General features: G+C 30.9%; 1 protein-coding gene across 12 annotated transcripts in view; it reads right to left on the bottom strand.

Moving 5' to 3' along the window:
• LOC127712112 (uncharacterized) overlaps positions 1 to 22,210 on the bottom strand; it is a 468,529-nt gene that overhangs the window by 154,768 nt on the left and 291,551 nt on the right. For 4 of the 12 annotated variants that reach the window (XM_052218363.1, XM_052218366.1, XM_052218367.1 and 1 more), the window contains exon 32: positions 20,267 to 20,300. The exons of 3 other annotated variants lie outside the window; for them this stretch is intronic. In XM_052218363.1, the coding sequence (XP_052074323.1) occupies positions 20,267 to 20,300 (34 nt within the window). Of the gene's footprint in view, positions 1 to 7,110; positions 7,176 to 7,791; positions 7,858 to 13,798; positions 13,874 to 14,728; positions 14,795 to 20,266; positions 20,301 to 22,210 lie in introns of those variants that run through there. 5 more of the 12 variants (XR_007986945.1, XR_007986947.1, XR_007986949.1 and 2 more) reach the window with 2 other exon arrangements.

The following is a 22,210-nucleotide window of genomic DNA, read 5'->3' as shown; positions in this document are numbered from 1 at the left end:
GAACTTAAATATATGCTACAGAATTGTGACATATGTACTGTGTGTTGATTCGCAAGACGGAAGATGGATCGATCGGAAAGATGAAGAAGAAACGCTTACTGTGTCGACTAATCAGGACTGGCTTATTTTGAGTTCATGTTATTTCCGCAGTGTGTGTTTGTTTTCTTTATTGATTCATGAGATTTTATTTCCCATAACCTGTTGCAATTTAAATTTATAAATAAATGACTTTCATACGTTTAGGCTTTAGCGTACCTGATAAATGTTTATCAATTTTTTCATATACATTGCAAACAAATTATATTGATTTCCTTTATTTTAACTCTTGACTGCGTTAACCTGACACTTATACCAAACATCAGAAATGAATCATTATAAAACGTTCTTTTTCAACTGAATTTTATAGTTTGTTTTTATGTTGTACTATTACAATACTGTCCAAGGTTAGAGGAGATTTGGGATCCCGCTAACATGTTCAACCCCGACACATTTAATATGTATGTGCCTGTCCCAAGTCAGGAGCCTGTAATTCTGTGGTTGACGTTTGTTGCTGTGTTACATTTGTTTTTCGGTCATTTTTAGTACATTAATTAGGCCGTTAGTTTTCTTGTTTAAATAGTTTTACATTTGTCATTTCTGGACCTTTTACAGCTGTGTATGTCCTTTGCTAATTATTGAAATCCATATGGTGACTTGTAGTTGTTAATTTCTGTGTCATTTTGCCATGAGTGACTCCTTGGCAATCATACCACATATTCGTTTTTATATTTAATATAGTATTAAAAAACCTAACATGTTGCTTAGAACTCAAAGAAACAAACCCGTAATTGCTTTTTTGTTATTTAAAAGATACGCTTTTGTCAATAATGACTTTGCAATCAAAAGAACAGTTTTGAAATAATTTATTTTATTTTTGTATTTTTTAAAAAAGTTACTGAGGGTCAAATAATAATTCACTGCATCATAACAAAACGAGATACTGAATAATAAAGTAGTTTTCATAACCCTTTTTTGGTGTAAGATTTCTCTAAGATAAAATATTTGAATACCAACGAAGTCAAAAGAGATTGTAGACTGATGAAGCAAATACCATAATAACACACCATCGTGATCATAATCAAACAATTTGCTAATCGTAAATTACATCAATTTGTAATTGTGGAACGATTGGTTATTATAGATATCCACGCACATATATATTGTTGTATTTTACTACCATAATCTCGTCTTGATTTGAGTACATAATTGTGTAGTATTGAAGATGAGTGATGTATTTATGAACATTTCAAACAATGTATTTAAAATTGCTTATTCTGTGTTTTATAAATAAGACAGTTATTAGATCACGATTAGTGTATAATTTGAAAGTTTTATAGCTAGATTTTTACTAGAGGCGAACAGAATTCCCAAAACCTAAGTAATACTTGTAATGGACTGTTCGCTTTTGTGTGTGTCCTTTTGATTTGGAAAAAGAAATAGTCGGTTCATATGGGTAAACACAGAGATTTCAGATACAGATCACTATATCAAGATCAAAATAGTGTCATACTGGAATTATTCACAGAAGATTGTACGTTTGCTTTTAGTGACAGTTCTTCTACATCTACACTAATTAGATTACAACAAAGATGTACAAAATGTATCATGCAAAGAGTTTCGATTTAGTTACCAGATTTATGGATCATGTCTTATCACCTAAATACCACATTTTAGTTAATGCTTGCAACTAATATATCCTATAAATTAAGGATACAACCAAATCTTAAAGGTCTGCTTCACATCTTGATCTTTATGGATATTAACTCAGTAAGACGACTTTAAACTTATATACTTATATACAGTCCGTTAAAAGTTAAGCACCACCTAAATATAACTGGCAATATATGGCGAAAAAATTATTATTGTTTGGTGTTATGAATTGCATTAAACATACACTTAGAAAATTCATTACGACTAAAAAGATTGAACTCCGATAAACCCGTCAAGCAACTTTTTATAAAAGGTGATCTGCATTTTTACAAATACACTGTTTCGATACCTTTAAATCATCTTCCTACTCTCACGCGTACAGGTGAAACTTGACCTTCATCAAGTCATTGTGTAATATTACAAGGCGTTATTTATCTGTGGCAGACAGTTGGCAAGCAGTTGGCATGTCAAATACCGGTAGGAGTTCAAGGAGCATTGGTAACCCTTTCAATGTTAATCTAACCGCCATTGTCAGACTTTTACAACGTCATGTTGACACATAAACTGTAAATGAGAGACCAAGGTCCGGACGATCCCGTTTAACTACCCGTCGTGATGACAGACTGGTTTTTCGTCGTGCTAAAGCCAACCCGTTTACTCCTGCGCCGTAACTTAGACACCACTGTCATCCAAGTGGTCGTGCTAGTGTTCGCAAATTGTGTCGTGATCCTAACAACCAGGCACCGTATTATCAGCTTTCGATTGGCTTATGACCGTCGACGCTGGAACATGAGAAGATGGCAAATAATGCATTGATCAGATGAGAGTCGGTTTCTATTACGACCAGTACACGGCAGAATAAGTTTGGCGCGGAAATAAAACTGCCTATGACCGACACAACATTTGCCCAACGACTGCATTCGGTGTAGTGATGTTACAGCATGGAGTTGCTTCTCATACTGTTGTACGCTGGGTATGCATATTTGCATGGTAACATGAACGGACAGACATACAGCGATTTGGCACTTAGAAACATTGTAGTCCCTCATTTTGACAATCACGAACTTGCATCAAGACCCTTGTACATGGACGACAAAGCTAGACCACACAGAGCAAGGATTGTAACCGAGTACAAAGAGCATGAAGTCATTGACACTATATTTTGGCCTTCCATGTCTCCAGACATGAACCCTCTCGGACATGTCTGGAATGCCATTGGCAGAAATCTCAATCGCAGAGATCCACCAGTGTAAAATCTTGGCGATTTAGGAGTGTCAATTGTTGATGAATGGAATAGATTTCTAAAGTTGAGAAGGCTTGTACAGAGTTTGAGTCGCCGTGTAATGGAATTTTATCTGAAGAGAGGTGGTTACACATCCTATTGACTCAACTACTATTAAATTTGCCGAACATACCAAAGAATATTTGTAGATAATTTTAATGATATTGGGTGATTAATTGTTGAAAAAAAAAATAAATTCACAGTGAAACTTAAATTCCGTTTCTGATTTGTGTAATTTGCACTATTTCTATGAACGTAAAATTTATAAATTCATAGAACCTCAATAATCGACCGAACTTAAGTTTATGGTTTGTTCATGGCATATGTTAGCAAAATTGCTACATGACTATTTTTCTCTTTTTCGAGGAATAACTGAAATTTTTAAATGAAACTTTTTTCGATGCAATAAAACTAGGTGATGCATAACTTTTGGCGGACTGTATATATAGGAAAAATCTGATGTTTTATAAGAACGAACCACTGATTTCGCATTTACATAGTTTTACGGTCAAATGACGTATTGGTTGACCGTTATGTTTTTGTCTAAGCTTATTAGCGACCTGTTTCTACAGTTTGAGATTTTTAGATACTAGAATAGTCATCTTATCTGTAATTTTGCCGATTGTGACATTTTGACTGAGTGGTGATTTGTATATCGAGTTATGCATGCATAGTATAAGACTCTTACCACTCGTTTCATACTGTGTTGTTGTTAAAGTTCATGCGATACCCTCAAATTTTGGTTTGCTGCATTCATTTGACTTCTTAATCGATTGATCAGATTTAAACATTCTAAACTATTTATTGTCTTGCAGTATGCTTATAACCTCGTTCACATTTATTTTCAAGTGATGTTTATACCAAAAGGTTTAATTGGGTGCAGAAATTCCTTTGTTTTCCGCCGACTGACAGAAAACCCGGTAGCAAAGTAGGGCGTCAGTTTGGCTGTTTGACATGTGTAAATCTTCAACCTAATACGGTCATAATATAGACGTTTAATTCATTGCATCGTAAATAGAGTTTTCAATGATATCTAAACGTTCAGAACTCGTGCATAGATAGAAATATTTACGTTCCTAAATGGTATTAGAAATATTTCCTTTTAATCACAACGGTAAAACTTTTCTGACGGGTTGGAGGGCAGATACTTGTAAACATCGATTAAAATTGTGCATCCCACCTTTTTTTGAAGACTTTACGGGGATAAAAATATTCAATAACACACAATTGGCTATAGTCTGAATCCCACGGCAATAATTCATTTAATTGAATTTGATTTTGATATTGAAAAGTTTTATTGGTAAAGTTGCATCGGTCATCATTAAAAACCTTTGACATGTGTCATAACCCCTTTATGAAACAAGTCATGTATAACCACGCTAAATGTATCCAATAAACCCTAATTTTTTCAAGGGTAATTCCATTGTCAATATACATTTGAGTGATACATTTATTAAAATAAAAACAAAAAGATGTTAGTAGATATCGACATTTGAAAAGTGAAATAATGTATAGCAAACAAATGCTTTCAAGTGTTAGACATGTTGTATCACAATATTTTAAGAAAAAAACTAATAACAATCCACGCTTGATACATTTTGTACATAATAAACACATAAGTTGATATACTTATTACTTGAAACAATTTGTTAGATACAATATATACTCATCTTTTTAACAAAATCATATTCTGAAGAAAAAATGTATTTGAAATTATTACTTTAATTATCATTATAAATGATTATTACTTTAATTAAAAAAGTGAAATAACAAAAATACCGAACTCAAAACGGAAAGTATATAATCAAACGGCAAAATCAAAAGCTCAAACACATCAAACAAATGGATAACAACTGCCATATTCCTGACTTGGAACAGTAAAACAATGCTACCCTAAATTTCATTTTCAATAATGTTAATTTGATATTTAATTTATAAAAGTTTGACATTCCAGTCATGTTTTCATATTGTGGAAGTATGAAATATTGATCCAGTGACGATATGTTGATTACTAAACAAAAAAAATTATAATGATAAATAATGTTCTTTTAACTTGTTTAAAAAAAAAAATTGTCAACTAAATGTTGTGAAATTATTTTTAGACTCCATTTTAACAACTTGACTTGCCAAGAACGACTTTGTTGAGATCCAGGTTGGAAATATTCTGAATCATACATTATTAAAACCCTAAATACTTTCCTACTTCAAATACCACACTTATCAGATCAATCAATAAACTTGTCTAACCTGCTTTAACGCATAGACTGTTGTTCCTCCATTAAAAGCATCAAACATTAGAATTTTTGTGTGTGTTAATGCCATTTTATAAATTGTTTAAATTAGGATATAAGAAATTGACTCTACTCGGTATACAAACATATACTTTAACGAAATATACTAAAAACACACAAAGCTAAAATATAAAAACGAAACAAATCATGTTTATAAATACATTACAAAATTAGACACTAGATTTCACATACTTTAAAAAACATAACAAACTTTTAAAAAATAGAATTATTGAAAAACCTACATAAACCACCGTAACCTGTCAAATAAGCAACCAGTACCCCCCACAAAAAAAATAAATAAATGAATAAATTAAAAAAAAATAAATAAAAAAAAAAATAAATAAATAAATAAATACATGTATAAAATAGTCCATTAATTAAAAACATTTTTATGATAAATAAAACATACTGTAAATAAGTGCCCTAAAGTGTTAAAAACACAATTTCAAAATACTTAAAAAAATTATAAAAAAAAATTACAAATCCAGATACATACTATAAATATAGGTTGATCACTAATGCAATAACTTTATACAATCTATGGTACAAGTTGTGTGTTTTCTTTTCTTCTTTGTTATCATCTATCGAACAGCTTCGTATTCTACAGAAAAATTGCATTTAATTTAAGGATTATAATCTCATTATCATTATTATTATTGTTATTTATATTGTAACCATTAGATATTTTTTTCGATTTTCCTGAATATATATGTAATTTTTTTCGAACGGTACTCTAAACCACAGTCTTTAAATAACTTAACAACATTTAGCTGTTTTGACGAAAGGAGTGTTGTTCCCGAAGACAAAGTCTATACCGATAAAGTCTATAACGATACTTACTTAAGGGGAAATCATGGACAATCAGAGTTTGTTTTATATTTATTTTGGTATTCAACCTAATAGAAATAACTGAATCTTCTCTTTACTTTATATTTACGTTATAATGTTGGGTCTGCCAAATATTCAACGAATTCTTATTCAGAATATGTAACATCTATATTATCTGATACTGGGATTCTAAAGTTTCTGTGAATTTCTAACAGCACCTGCGAATGGATACTTTACACATTTAAAAATTAATATGATATTTCTTTGGTTGCATTTACGGTCATGGTTATTATCTGAACGTGCCTTACTTGTTTACAAAAGGTAAAGAGGATACCAATGGGGTTATCAATAGTTATAAACAAACTGACCATTCAATGACAGCTACAAACAAACGACGACATACAAACAAAATCTCAAAACAATACACATAAAACGAAAGATTCCGCAATTTGAACGTCATTAAAACCGGGGATGAACCGAGAAATCCAAGAAGGGTGTATAGTCCTTGCTAACCTAGCTGTTCACGGAAATGACAAGTTCAGCGATGTATTCAGAATTTTCACTATTGAGGATCAAAAGACGAAATTTTGGCAACGACAAATACTATGTATCCGTTGACATTGGTGATACAGATATTTCATAATGGTCAACCAAATCAAAATGATGTCCGTACAACTATCAAAAGGTCCATTTGTGCTCTAAAAGGGTAAGCATATCCTGCTCTACATTTGACACCCGTCCTGTTGCTCATGATAGTACAGATCTGGTATTTAGTCTAATTCGGTGGGTCACATTTAGGGAAAAGGAGACTGGATTTTTGTTACAACAATTTCAAATAATTAGAACAATTGATCGACTTAACTCATGTAATATCATAACAAACTGACAGTCTAAATTTTCATACTTGAAATTATTTATATTTTATTGGCTATGTCATTTGGGAATTTAAAAGAACTTCGATTTTGCCTTGTAAATGAAATTTATGCGTGGTTCATCATCATACATGATAGCGATATCTTATTTTACAATTGAGTAAATGCAGGCTGACTTTCTTGTTCCAAGTTGTGCTTGAACTGTGCCTTTATCTGTAGTAATAAATTGTTGAAATTCATCATCTAACTTAATTCAAGAAACGAACATAATTTGTAATTTGCTTTTATTTTTAACATTTTATACACATGTTTGCTATCAAGTATTGACAAGCGCAATTCGATTAAGTATCATATTTGGTTTCTACATTAATCATACAATACATTCCTGAATGAATTAAATTTGGAAAATTACAATTGTCAATTCTAAAGAAAAAAAAGACATGTATTTCAAGTTCTTATTTCATATATTTGTGGTAACTAAAGCCACAAAAACATGTTATTTTCTAACGTTACATTGATTTAAACATGTAAATGTTCTTAGAAGCTGAGATGTAGTGGCCATCAGTTATAGTTTGATATAGTCAAAATTATTAACGACTGCATAAAAAATATATTCACCAACAAAGATAGGTTACCAAAAAAGACAAAATTTTGGTGTTATTGGAAAACAAAAACTGTTGGAAATAAGAACACATCATACATGTCATATGAAAACTGAACTTCGTAATAGAACGAAAGCTGAAACACACATGCTACATAAATAACAAACGGTTACTAGGTTATGTTACTTTTTGTATGAGTGTTTGCTCTTAACAAGAAAAGTACTAACCATGGATTTTATCTCTTTGATATTTTCGTGGTTTATCTTCATATTTTCTTTGATCATCTTCAACATCTTTACATGAAAATATAATTACATCTTTATCATACACATAATACATCATATACATATACACGAAAATACCTCCAGTGAAATACCCTTTTTCCTTTTTTTCTGAAATTTGGTGTTGAGATTTTTGTTTAATTTGTTCACATTAAAACACATGTAAAGGTACTTGTATTTGAAATGATAGCCATTACCATTTGACAAACTGACTCATTAACGATGAGTGATCTTAAATATTGAGCGATGTGAACAAATCTGTAATTTGTTAAACTAGACTGTGTGTGTTAATTGAGTTATGAGTGCGGCCACCAATTCATCCGTTCATCGATTGAATTGTCGCATGTTCAACACGATATGCCCAGTTATGACTGTTTTTTTTTCAATGAATCCACAGTGGGTAAGGTTGTCCTGCGAGAAAACGATCTGTGCTGGTGATCATTGAAAATATGTAAACAAGGACGAAAATGATGATTTTTGACGTTTTCTTGCATAAAAAATGGAAGGAAACACTTGAGGTGTTTCAATTTTGTTTCTTATGGGTTCATAGGCAAACACATTAAAATGTGACCCTCTAAACTGTTTCAGTAAGCGTAACACAAAAGTGCTCATTTTTTAGAAAATCTAGAACTGAAAAAATTAAACAAAAATGCCCCTGGAGTCCGCTTTGTATACCTAAATCCACAAGACAAAATTATTTTGTGAAAAACCTGGGCAATTTATTAAAATTATGCATTTTCTCAGTTTAATCATGTCCTGATTTTATGTTGGTAGGTCCTGTCATTGTGCTTGTGGGTCCTGATACGGTGCTGGTGATTTTCGGTAAAAAGTTGGTCCTATAAAACAAACGTTACACAATCAATAAAATTAGGCAAATAATTGTATTCAATCGGATTTGTGACTCCAATTTTTACTTGTGTGCATCCATTTGGTTGTTTAATATATATTTTAAAAAATCGAATCTAAAGCCAGATATATCAAACATTTTTTTTAATTTTATACGTTTTCAGGACAACACAATCAACTCAAACACGCCTTGAACGTAAAATGTGTACTCGAATGTCTCTTTGCGATAAGATAATTTTCCATTTTTACCCCTCCCCCCCCCCCCAAAAAAAAAAATATATTGATATTACATAGTAATATAATAATACCGAGAATTCACATTATAAAAAATGAAATAAATGAGTCATTACTACAGAGAAGGTATGTTTGAAACACAAAAATTAAAAGCTTCGTGCTAATATTACAAATATTTAACTAAAAGAGTATTTCCTCCTGGTATTTTTTTTCGTTCAGTCATTTTGTACTCATTATCATAAAAATTAGGGCATATTTTATTTTTATACATGAAATATAAGTAGGACACATCGTTCACTTACTTCCCCTTAATTCTTTATCAAAAATCTTGACAACAGACTTTACTTTTGGATCTTTAAAATGCATAACTTAAAAAATCTTATTTTTGTGTTTGTTATCTAGGTTATCTAGTATTCTCAGGCCTTCCATGAAATATTTAAATATGTTTTTAGTGTTTTATTGAACTATCAAAAATATAGCAGTCATTATATGATGTGCAAACACCTTTATATGACGTGGACATATGCTTATATGATGTCCAAACATCTTTATATGATGTACAAATATACTTATATGATGTGCATACATACTTATATGATGTGCAAACATTCTTATATGATGTGCAAATATCCTTATATGATGTGCAAAGATCCTTATATGATGTGCACATATACTTATATGATGTGCAAATATCCTTATATGATGTGCATTTTCCCTTATATTATGTGCAAATGTACTTATATGATGTGGTTGTGTCATTATATTATGTGCTTGTAATTTTATATCATGTGGATCGGTTAACTTCATTATATGATGTGTTTTCATCGTCGTTATGGTCAATGAACATGATTAAGATTAGAATGATTACTGTCTACGTCATAACTGATTCCGATCTGCTTCTGCGGAATGAATATAAACCCGGATCAAATCTGTAGCTATCGTTTGGAAAATGGATGCGATTTAAAAAGAGAAAAACTATGACATGATAATACGTCGATTTAAGATGAAAGAAAATCATACCAGCTATTATTGGAAAATTGTCAAATTATGAATTTTAATCAATGGGTCTACAATAATGAACATACGGGGTCTACAATAATGAACATACAGTTAAAGTTTTTTAGTAAAAGAAATAATTCTTAAATCTGTTGCTATCGCAAGCGAAAGTGCATTTTTCAGATGAAATATACTCTGCTAGAAGAAATTGTTACACATAAGGATTTAGATTTTAACAGTTGATGCTAGCGGAGCGAGGACACACCATTCAAGCTTTATACAGGTCAGAATTATAGTATTATTTAATTTCTGACACATCGATCGTAGGTTTGTGACACATAATAAGTGTGGTCTAAGAATTTAAAAAGTTGAAATTGGACAATAACATATTATATTGTCCAATATTCAAAATCTAATTATATTGCTAGATTCAGCATATCGAAGAATCCTAATAATTGCTTGTTTTGGTCCCGTTTTGGCCCCTAATTTCTAAACAGTTATTGTCTGGCAACAAAGTATTTACGGACAACGAACACATCGCCAAAACATTTTACGGCGGCAAATCTATAACTATAAACAATTGAAAACCACCATTCTATTAAAATAAAATAATTAAACTTAAAGGCTTCCTTAATTTCTTTCTAATCCTTCTTTATCGGGGTTGCAAATGACCGGTCCATTATATTAGTCATTACCCTATCAATGTCCAGGTTTTGTCCAATCTTGTGTCTTTCTTGATAAAAGTGATATACAAAGAGAAACTTGCAATGCTAAAATGATCAGGAAAGCCAAATATAAGCCAAGTAATTGAGCATAGAGCATGGCATAAAAGAATCATTTCTTTAATATAATAACTTTAACTGTATGCTCATTATTGTAGACCCCGTATGTTCATTATTGTAGACCCATCGAATAAAACTAACCTTTGCAATTCATAATTTGTCAATTTTCCAATAATATCTGGTGTGATTTTTTCATCTTAAATCGATGAACCAACATGTTAAGATTTTTCCCTTTTTAAATCTCAACCATTTTCCAAACGATAGCTACAGATTTGATCCGGGTTTATATTCATTCCGCAGAAGCAGATCGGAATCAGTTATGGCGTGGACAGTAATCATTCTAATCGTAATCATGTTCATTGACCATAACTACGATGAAAGCACATCATATAATGACGTTTCGACATATAATGAAGTTAACCGAACCACATGATATAAGATTACAAGCACATAATATAATGACACAACCACATCATATAAAGATGTTTGCACATAATATTATTAAGTATATTTCCACATCATATAAGGATCTTTGCACATCATATAAGTACATTTGCACATCATATAAATATGTTTGCACATCATATAAGTACATTTGCACATCATATAAGTATATTTGCAAATCATATAAGTATGTATGCACATCATATAAGTATATTTGCACATCATACAAAGATGTTTGAACATCATATAAAGATACTTGCACACAATATAAGCATATGTGCACGTCATATAAAGGTGTTTCCATATCATATAATGACAAGTACACATCATATAAAGGTAAATGCACATCATATAATGACAAGTGCACATTATATAAAGGTAAATGCACAACATATAACGAAAGTGGTCATAACAAGTCAGTTTTGGCGTTCCATACTTATGCTACACTGACTTTATTATTTGAACTCACATGATAGTTAGTCGTGATCAACTTAGGTTGTGCTTGATTTTCATATGATGAATTCATAATCTTTCAATCAGTTTAATTGAGGTCTGGAGCTGGCATGGAAGTAACTGCTAGTAGTCCCTTGTTAATTTATTTATAATTTTCATTTTGCTTAGTTACTTTAGCTACCTTTTCTGACACGGACTCGAACGTCTTTTAAGCTGGGTTTTATACTGTGCGTATTGCTGTGTGTTTGTTTATTCTACATTGGCTAGAGGTATAGCGGTGAGTTGAGATCTCAAAAAACATGTCCAAACTTAAGAGCCTCTGGCCTTTGTTAGTCTAATATGGGTTTTTTTTATTTGAGTTTATATGTTATGAAGTTTAGTGTGATGTACATTGAACTAGTATGCAATTTGTTTAGAGGCCAGCTAAAGCCCACCTCCGGGTGCAGGATTTTCTCGCTGTGTTGAAGACCCATTAGTTGCCGTCGGCTGTTTTCTGCTCTTTGGTCCAGTTGTTGTCTCTTTGACACATCCCCCTTGTCGTTTCTCAATTTTATTAGGAAAACAGTCCTTTGCTCTATATTTATGCTCTCCATTTTAATGCAAAACATTTTATATTTTGATATTTCGGGTCATTGTTGAAGGTCGTACGATGACATTTAATTGGTAACACCCACTTCATTTGGTTTCTGATAGAATTTTGTCCATTGGCACACATACCACATAATCTCTTTTATATAGGTATTGGATATTTTAAACCGTGCAAAAGGATCGTAATCCCGGAAATGATTTGCATATTGTCTTATCTCAAAAGGGGCAAGAGTGGTTCCATTAACAGGTCAATAACTGTTTTATTTTGCTCAAAACAGATTACAGTAAATTTGAAATATTTATAATCGTTAACAGCATTTTAAATGATCTTAAATGAGAAAACAGAAAACAGTGAATCCAAAAATAAAAATAAACAGTAAACAGGGGTAATTTGTTTTCTTCATAATAACAGTTCACAACAATGTCAATTAAAAAAAAACAGATAACAGCTAATTGGTAAATAACAGTTAACAGCACATATATCTTCAAAAATTATAACAGTTAAAAAACGTTTAAAAATGCCTAAAACACATCAACAAAAAAGATCTTGCAACAGAACGGTTGATTTATTGCCGTTTTGATACAATGTAAACAAACCCACCAGCACAGAATCAGGACCCATCAGCACCAGTCAGGACCGAATGACCAGCACAGAACGTTCTCTCGCAGGACAACCTTACCCACTGTGGAATCGGTCTAATTTTTTCGAAAGAAGACCGGTTTTTTCGAGTACAATTGCATACGAACAAATCTTTCGACTCATATATCGTATATGCAGCAGTCTATTTTTTAAGATACTACCGAAATTACTTTAAATTATATTTTTGTATATAGTTTGGAACATAATATTTGCATCATTGTCTTCTATTTCATTCAAAATCAAGCTATTGACATGTTTGACTTCGCCAAGGTTATTTTTGATACTTCAGTGATATTGTCCCGTTTTTACACTACTACAATCCTATTTTCATGGTGTTTTGGGTACTACAGTCATAAAGTTCGTTCTTCTATTGACGTTTTCCAACATCGTTTATTGTGCATAGAACTACTAACCAGGATACCAATTTATTTAATGGTCTTTGGTCTATTCGATCTATTCAGTCGCTAATGGAAAACAGATTGTGCTCGAAAAAATATATTCAAATTAATTTAATCTCGAAACTGTAATCATCCAAATACAAGTATTCTTTTTAAATATAGGAATCTCTAGTAAAAGCTAAGTATATTCAATAGAACGTAGAAAAATTATAAAAAAAATAAATAAATAAAGGCAAAGTAACAATTTTCACTTTTGGCAGCATTAAAACATAACATAACATTACGTCTCATATAATGTTGAGAGAAAGGACGACATCAAACTATAAATTGTTGCTGTATTGTGTCAAAGAAAACCTACAAAAAAGCTACTGTAACAGTGCTTGCTTGGCGGCTGTTGAAGAATTAAACAATACCAAATTACACATTATAAAGTAAAGAACACATTTGTATCTCACTGCGAAACGGAAATTTGGTAGCAATTATTTCAATTTTAAATCAAGGATCGTAAAGTAATCCTTCTTACTTAAAAAAAAACGAAGAACTTTGAATATCAAATGAATTATATCTGTTACCTTGTCATTTTTCTTATGCTGTTCTTAATTTTCTTTAAATTCTCTGTTCATATTGTCCATTTGATTATGGAATTTCTACGAATAAGTCATAAAAAGTAGTATTATTTCTTATTCCAGCAATACTAAATTATTTATTGTATTCATTAGTGTTAACAACTACCTAAGTTGGAACAACTAAACAAATTAGGGTTTGAATATATGCTAATTTTCAGCTTAGCCAGTAGATTCAAACAATTATTTTCTAAAATATATTTTAATAACGTATAAATTTCTTTTATGTGATAAGACATCCTGATATAATTTCTGTTTATTACTATTTCTAATGTATAAATATATGGTGAAACGAAGCTTTGATAAAAGAGAGTTAAACTATACCAAGATATCATTCAAAACTCAAAAGTTGAAGATACTTGACAATGCCATGGCAAATTACGAAATTGGATTAAACGACAAACAAGTCTACTAAGTACTATATATGAAATTAAACACTGACCAACAAAAACCATACAATAAACAAGGACTGAAATCAGATTCTCAGGTAAGATTAGCAGTTTCTGGTACATAATTTGCATCCATCGTAATGCTTATGCAAGTACACACCCGATGATAAGTCGAGGTAAAGAATAAAAGGGGACGATATTGTGGAATATACCCGTAGTCATCAGCATATGTAAATGTGAGAAAGATATTGTCAACCAACAATAATTATTATACAATATTACAAATTATTTATCAGCTTGAATTAATTACCTGAGAAATTAAGAAACCAGCACTAAATAGAATGACTAATAATGAAATATGTACACATCCTTATTATTTCATATTAATAGTAAACATGGTAAACATCAAGCCATCAATAATAATTTCTTTTATACTAAATAAATAACAATGTTTTAATATTTTACATGTCTAATGCATTCCTATTGTTACCTCGTCACTTCGTTTATGCCGGTCTTTAAACTCTCTGTTCATAACGCCTATCTGATTCTGAAGTTTCTACGTGGGAGAGATTAAAAGTATTACAATGTCGTGTTACAGCAATATTATACTATTTATTACCTAGCCCAGGTGTTACAACTAAACAAAATAGGGTTCCTCGATATGTTAGTTTTTAGCTTCAGGTAAAGTGTACGTAATTAACTGCTCTACAAAAGTTGTTTGAATTTCAGATATGGATTCTGCTTGTAAAAACACATCAGAATATAGAATAAAAAGGAGGTAACTGTTGTCCGTTTTGAGTTGCGGGCATTTAAAATAAACAACATGAAATGCCAAAAATCATGATATTTGGTAAGACTTTTGACATAATGAATATATTCTTATTGATGAGTCCCCGTAATTTAAAAAAAAGAAATATGTTTTGAAATGAACGGCGAATCGATTGATGCAACAAAAGTCCTTAGCAAACGTGCTAATTTTCAGGTTATATCCTCTGGAAATTTCAACTTTAGCGGGAAAAGGAAATAATTGGGCGGCATTATTGGTGTGGTCATGGACGGCTACTAAAAGTCGATTTCAATCATCATATGACGTTCATCTTTATCAGATGAAACAGTTGTCCATACCTTTTATAAATACTGCTGGTTTCGTACTATATTTTACAGTTCAAATATTAAAAAGTTACTGATCGAGTTTGATTTGTTCCCGTTAACAGAACGCTTGCTCTTTCCCTTAGCTACATGGCAAATCACGATGCAATGTGTGTTGGATGAACAGAGTTGCAGTAACAGTAACAAACGTCAATATTTATTGAAACATAATTTGTTCCACATGCGCGGCTGAAAAACTGCATATTATTTTGATTTTTTTATGGCTCTAATAAGGTAAAATGAAGAACCCGCAAATAACCGATCGGACTTTTACAGTTTAACTTCCAGTGCACATATATTATGCATATTTAAAAGTAAAACATAAGAAACTCGTGCGAAAAAAACTTCTACCCAGATATATAAATCACACTAGAAAAAACCGGCGCGAGCGCGGCTTAAAGTCTACTTGAAATTCAAGACAAATTCAATACAAAATCATTTCCGCCTGCTGACAAAACGTAAACGGTTAGGAACCAGTTGCAGAATTTTCTTTGGGGTTTAATCTATTCAGCTACGCTAATTGAAGCAATTACTTAGTATGTTTATCTATTGCCATCAAAATACATAATACCAAATACAATTAGAAATTATGGTTAACTTAGTCCTTATAATTGAATAAGGTAACATTCATTTTTAGTGGAAAATTGTTTTAACGTTCATTAAGCTAAATTCAAATTGTTTGCTAGCCCCTCTTTGTGATTATTGTACGGTAACTCCGGTTAATTTTCCAACTTGTTCATTATTATGGGGAGATAATTTTTATATATAGTCTTTTTCATAAAAGTTCAAATGCTTTATATAGGTTCTAATCATAATTTCTCACTTAAGCATTTGACAAAAACAGTTTGAAGTTTTCTGGAATATAGTGGTGGTTGGTGTTCTGTTTTTGAGTTTGTGCGTATGTGTATCCTGTGTGTGTTTGTGTTAGGGGTGTCTCAGCATACATGTATATGTCTTTAAGGAATCAAGTTATGCAACTATATTTAGGCAATTTGTCTGTTTCATTTGAATTCTGGCATAATTATATACACCATATTAAAACAATGAGTGCTTTTACAAGTAGATTTTGTAGGTTAGATGATGTGGACAACATTAAAACAGTGTATCCTTGACAGCAGAATGACTACAGGTGTCTATTAACACGTGTGTTGTTCACCTGAAATCTCGAATGTTTACCTCATATTATAAATAGACAGTAAACTTTATTTGTCTGAGGAAAATGTACTGTTACAGTAACTTGCCTCACTAAACAAACTTGTGAATCTTGTGAGTGCGGGGGTTTAAAAAGACCGTAATTTCCCACGCAAGTTTTGCATGGTCGGTGTTCTAAATTCTTCTTAGGAAATAAATAATATTTATAAAATAAACAGCTCCGCCATGAGCGCATGATACGCCCGTCGTCTTGTGTGTGAATTTTTATGCAATAATCATTAATAGTTTCTGACATACGGCCTGACATGCGAAAACCCCCTTTTTTAACAATCTCTAAAATCAAATTTTGAATCAAAACCAAAAAGTATACAGATCTTTAGATTAATATAACTAAGAAGTGTGTACAATTTTAAGCAATAATCATAAATCATTTTTGAGATACGGCGCGACATGTGAAAACCCCCCCTTTTAAAAAAAAAATCAATATCTCAAAAATAAAATTTTGAATCAAAACCAAAAAGTATACAGATCTTAAGATTAATATAACTAAGAAGTGTGTAAAATTTTAAGCAATAATCATAAATCGTTTTTGAGATACGGCGCGACATGTGAAAACCCCCCCTTTAAAAAAAAAAATCAATATCTCAAAAATAAAATTTTGAATCAAAACCAAAAAGTATACAGTTCTTAAGATTAATATAACTAAGAAGTGTGTAAAATTTTAAGCAATAATCATAAATCGTTTTTGAGATACGGCGCGACATGTGCAAAACCCCTCCCCCTGTTTTTACAAAATACTCAATTACTCAAAAATAAAATTTTGAATCATCACCAAAAAGTATACAGTTCTTAAGATTAATATAACTAAGAAGTCTGTAAAGTTTTAAGCAATAATCATAAATCGTTTATGAGATATGGCGCGACATGTGAAAAAAACACACACCTGTTTTAGTTACTAAGTCCCGTAACTCAAAACGTTTTAATCTTATTTTCACCAAAAAGTATACAGATCGTTTGACCATCATAAGAAACAACTATGTTAAGTTTCATGAAATTTGGATAAGTCGTTCTCAAGTTACGGTGCGACATGTTTACGCCGGACAAACAGACGGACAGACGGACAGACGGATAGACAGACAGACGGAGAGACGGACAGACGACATTTGTATACCATAATACGTCCCGTCAAAATTTTGACGGGCGTATAAAAAATTAAGAAAGTGTCTTTAAGTGGTATATAATATTTTAAACGCTTCAAAAGACCAACAAAACAAACTAAAATCTATTGAATTTTTAATTATTTTAATTGTTAAAAATTAGATCAAATAACTATACGTAAATATAAAAATGGTGAACCTGTTCAAGAGAGTCAATACTCGCATAGCTTCAATTGACTTTTTCGAATTGAAACATAGTACAAAGAAATGTCACTCTTGGATACAATCAATAGAATTAAATAACACCGCACTCGTACTCCATCTTTAATGAAGATTCTAAATTATCGATATGACCAAACGTTGTTAATCTATAGGATAGTGACGACTAATGAATGCTCACCCACAGTAAAGAATATTTGTTTGAATTTTTTTTAAATCTAACTCAGAAAAATGCTCGAACTACTTGACTTTCATAGCTCACAATTAACGTGTTTATGCAGTAATATACACATGTAATATAGTAGTTAAAGATTATTTGCCTCTAAAAGTATAAGACGCAATACAGATCGTATGCTTACATCAACTTACCCAAATACAGATTTAATTAAAGCCTGAACAATTTGACATTTTTTATCAATTTTAACGGATTTGTTTTTAATTTTATCACAATTTCCGGTTAAGATCCCACTAAATACCCATATCCCGATATCGTCAGGTAAAAAGGCTAAATTACTATGTAAAGTTATAAAGGACATTACATAATTAACTAACTATTTATTATCATATAATACGTCAGGCGATCGTCGGCTCGGAGATAAACATGATAAACCGGCTACACATATTTTGGTCTCCAAATTTATTAGTGTAAAAGCAAATGGGGGTAAATAGAAAAAAAAAAAAAAACAGGTTTTAATAGATGGCAAAATCGGAGACAAACAAGCTAAAAAATAATGGTCCCCTAATTTGAAAGTATAGATTCTTCGAGTTTGTTATACTTTTTTTTAGTGGAGAAAGTTTGTTAAAGTGATGATCAAACCTCATTGTAGTTTTTGGATTCATCTTATAGTCTGATTCATGTATCTCATCAGCTTGATTTCTTTTTGAATTTGATCCCGTCAATTGATAATTGCGTATTGATTTTCATCTAAACATAGCTACTGAATTTGATCTACATCATTTTAGATAATTTGTTTCGTTTCAAACAATCAATTGAATGGTTGTTACTTGTTTAATATCAAGTGGCAATACCTGAATTTGTTTTATACTTAGTAGTAAATACAGGTAAATTGTATATAGGTAACACTGTCAATGGCAATCATGCAGAATTATATTGATATCAGTGACGGCTGCACAGTATCTATCACACCCCTGATCTGAAATACGTCACATCATCGATATAAGGCACGCTTTTAAAGCTTTATCAATTCACAAATGAGAACATCGACTACTAAAGGTATATATTGAAGTGTATATGATATAACAAAAAATGTTGAATAACAAAAATACCGAACTTCAATGAAAATTCCATTTGGAAAGTTCTTTATACAATGGCAAAATCAAAACCCCAAAAGCAATAAACGAATGGAAAACAACAGCCATTTTCCTTGAATAGAACAAAAGTGTGGATTAAACTTGGGTTTATTGCCATCCTAACCTCTCATTTGTATGGCAGTCCCATATAATTTCATTATATTGACAAAAATGTGTGTGCTAAACAAACAGACATTATAGATCAAATTGTCAAAAATTAGGGTACAGCAGTCAACATTGTGTTATGAATTTAATATCAACACAAAACACCAGTATATTCCCAATCGCTCTGCTTGATGAATAATATTGGTTGAGGGTTGAACCGATATGTGCTATTGAAAACGTCATAGGATATGTTCTATTGCTGATAAAAATAACATATCATAAATAAATATTTTTTATAGTGATTTATAAGTCAGAAATATTTTAATAAATTATTCCTCATTTTCTTTTTTTTTAAACAGAATAACAGACACAAAAAAAGATAACAACCGTACGTTAAAGTGGATGTCATATTGAAGGAGCCATATGATATGCAAATACAAATGACTTTCAAATTAGGTAGCAACTTCTTTTATGACCTAACACCATTTGGACTTTTTTTTTTCGTATCATTTCAATTTTAAACACATTATTTGTATATGACTTTCAAATTTGTTTGTAAAGAGCAATCAGTTTAGGGTTATATCTGCCAAACGTTTTCCTTCGAAAGTGATTCGATATAAGGTGTTTGTGTTAATACCAATTTTCCATGAAGTAACGTTGGTGTCCTATAAATAGTCATATATATATAGTCATCATTTGTTTTACTGATGGATTCAGTTTTTTGTTCGAATCACAATCACCAGTTTTTCGTTTGAAGGGATTCAGTGCACACATTGTCTACTTCACCATCGATGTCGCTTTTGGTTAATTAAATGTAATTATCTATTTACTTTTTATTTTTGCCTAACCATGTATAATGGGAACATGTTTTTGTATAGGAATGCTATGTTACATTATGTATATCAGCTATGTTTCATTTAATGTTAAATACTCACCGTTATTTTATCTTCTTCTGTGATCTCAATTTTCCTATTAAATTAAAAAATAAATCTGTTAATTATTGAATACTGGTGGACGTCTCGTCCCAAGGGTATCATCAGCCCAGTAGTCAGCGCTTCGGTGTTGACGTGAATACTAATTATTTGGTTATTTGTATAAATTCACTTTTTGAAAAAGTATGAATTATTCGATATACTAAACGCTCAGGCACAGATTACCGTAGTCGTATTTTGCACAACTTTTTGGAATTTTGGGTCCTCAATGCTTTTCGACTTTATACTTGTTTGGCTTTCTAACTATGTTGACCTGAACGTCACTGATGAGTCTTATGTAAACGAAACGCGCGTCTGGAATTTCAAATTATATGCCTGGTACCTTTGATAACTATGATAATGATAATTGTAATGATATCCAACTAGTATGAAACAAAAATCTTCAAAAGTGCCATCCCATTTAAGTCTAGTAAACTAAATATTTCAAGTATATTGAATTGATAATATTGATGTACAGTACAACCTGGGACATCCTCTTAATTATGTCCACCCTCTTGTATGGTCAACATCAAATGGTGACAATTTATTGGGGTATTTAATCTTGAGATGTTGGCCATTTATTGGGGTCATAAAACATAGGTTGATGTTTTATCTAATTATGTTACCTGTTGAAATCAATCAGGGTTGAATATTTCAGCTTGTATGTTTCATTAAAATCTACCTGTACAGGTAACTGGTTTCTTTTAAAATTGACATTTCACCTTTATTTAAAAATGTAGAATAAAATGTTGTTTAAGTCTTTGTTAATTTATATTATTTGTTGATTTTTCTGTTTTTTTTTGTTTGTTTTAATTTATTCTTATTTCATTTTAATGTTTTTATTTGTAGTTTTTTATTTTATTTTATTTTAATCTTTTTTAATCATTTTTGTATGTTTTTTTTTTGTTATTTATTTTTTTGTTTCTTATTCTTTATTTTCTTCAGGGTAATAATCTTGAGTAGAAATGAAAAAAAAACAAAGATCAGTTATTCATTTATTGACTAGCATTTGAAAACAAAACAGAGAATCCTATAAATAATTATTTTTTTAAGTAATAAAAAAGTTATTGTACATGATGTACATTGTATTCAATTGTTTGTTTGAATTATGAAATGAATTATTATTAATTATAACTTATAATCATGCAAATGATATGTTTAAAGGAACCATGAAGCAAGTAATTTAATAAGCCTGTTTCTAAACAAAATAAAATGATCAATATCAACACTTTTACAATGAACAGAATTTTGATAACAAAGTTGTACAATCTATTATTATTCAGGAAAACTACAAATATCATTATATGGTTAAGGAAAAAACTATTTTATCATTATTTTTTTCAAATCTCAAAACAGGAGTTGTGCATGAAGAATCACTGAAGAGACTTTAATTTTCCAAATGCCCACCTAGACTGCACCTAGTTATCAAATTTTGATAAATGCTCATTAAAAATTCTAATCATAATGAAAAATGTTCTTATCTCTCAGAATAAAGTGAATCTTATGAAAAGAAATTATTTAAAGAAAAAATTGTCTTGCTTTTTGAAACAATTGTAAACTTATCAAATATGATATCTTCAGTTTGGATAATTTCTGTCAGTTAACAGCCAAAATTTGTCTCCAGAAAAGATAAAGTACACTTCTATAGATTGTGACATTTTTATGGTCTATTAATTTAATCACTTTTTGTTCTGTGTATTATATTGTCAAAACTGCTAGACTGGCATGATACATATTCTTGGTATACATTTGCCAAGAATATTTCACTCAACCCAGGCCTTTTACAAGTTTTAGATAAAGTTAATAATTGCATGGACTTGAATGAATTAGACTCTTTAAAGCCCTTGATTAAAAAAGAGTTTACAGAAAAATATAAAGATATTTTTGAAAATAGATTAAAAACTGTTG

Source organism: Mytilus californianus, unplaced genomic scaffold (genome assembly GCF_021869535.1).
Source record: "Mytilus californianus isolate M0D057914Y unplaced genomic scaffold, xbMytCali1.0.p SCAF_8, whole genome shotgun sequence".
NCBI classification, from domain to species: domain Eukaryota; kingdom Metazoa; phylum Mollusca; class Bivalvia; order Mytilida; family Mytilidae; genus Mytilus; species Mytilus californianus.
Note: the sequence above shows the minus strand (reverse complement) of the source record. Positions and strands in the feature narration are given on the sequence as shown.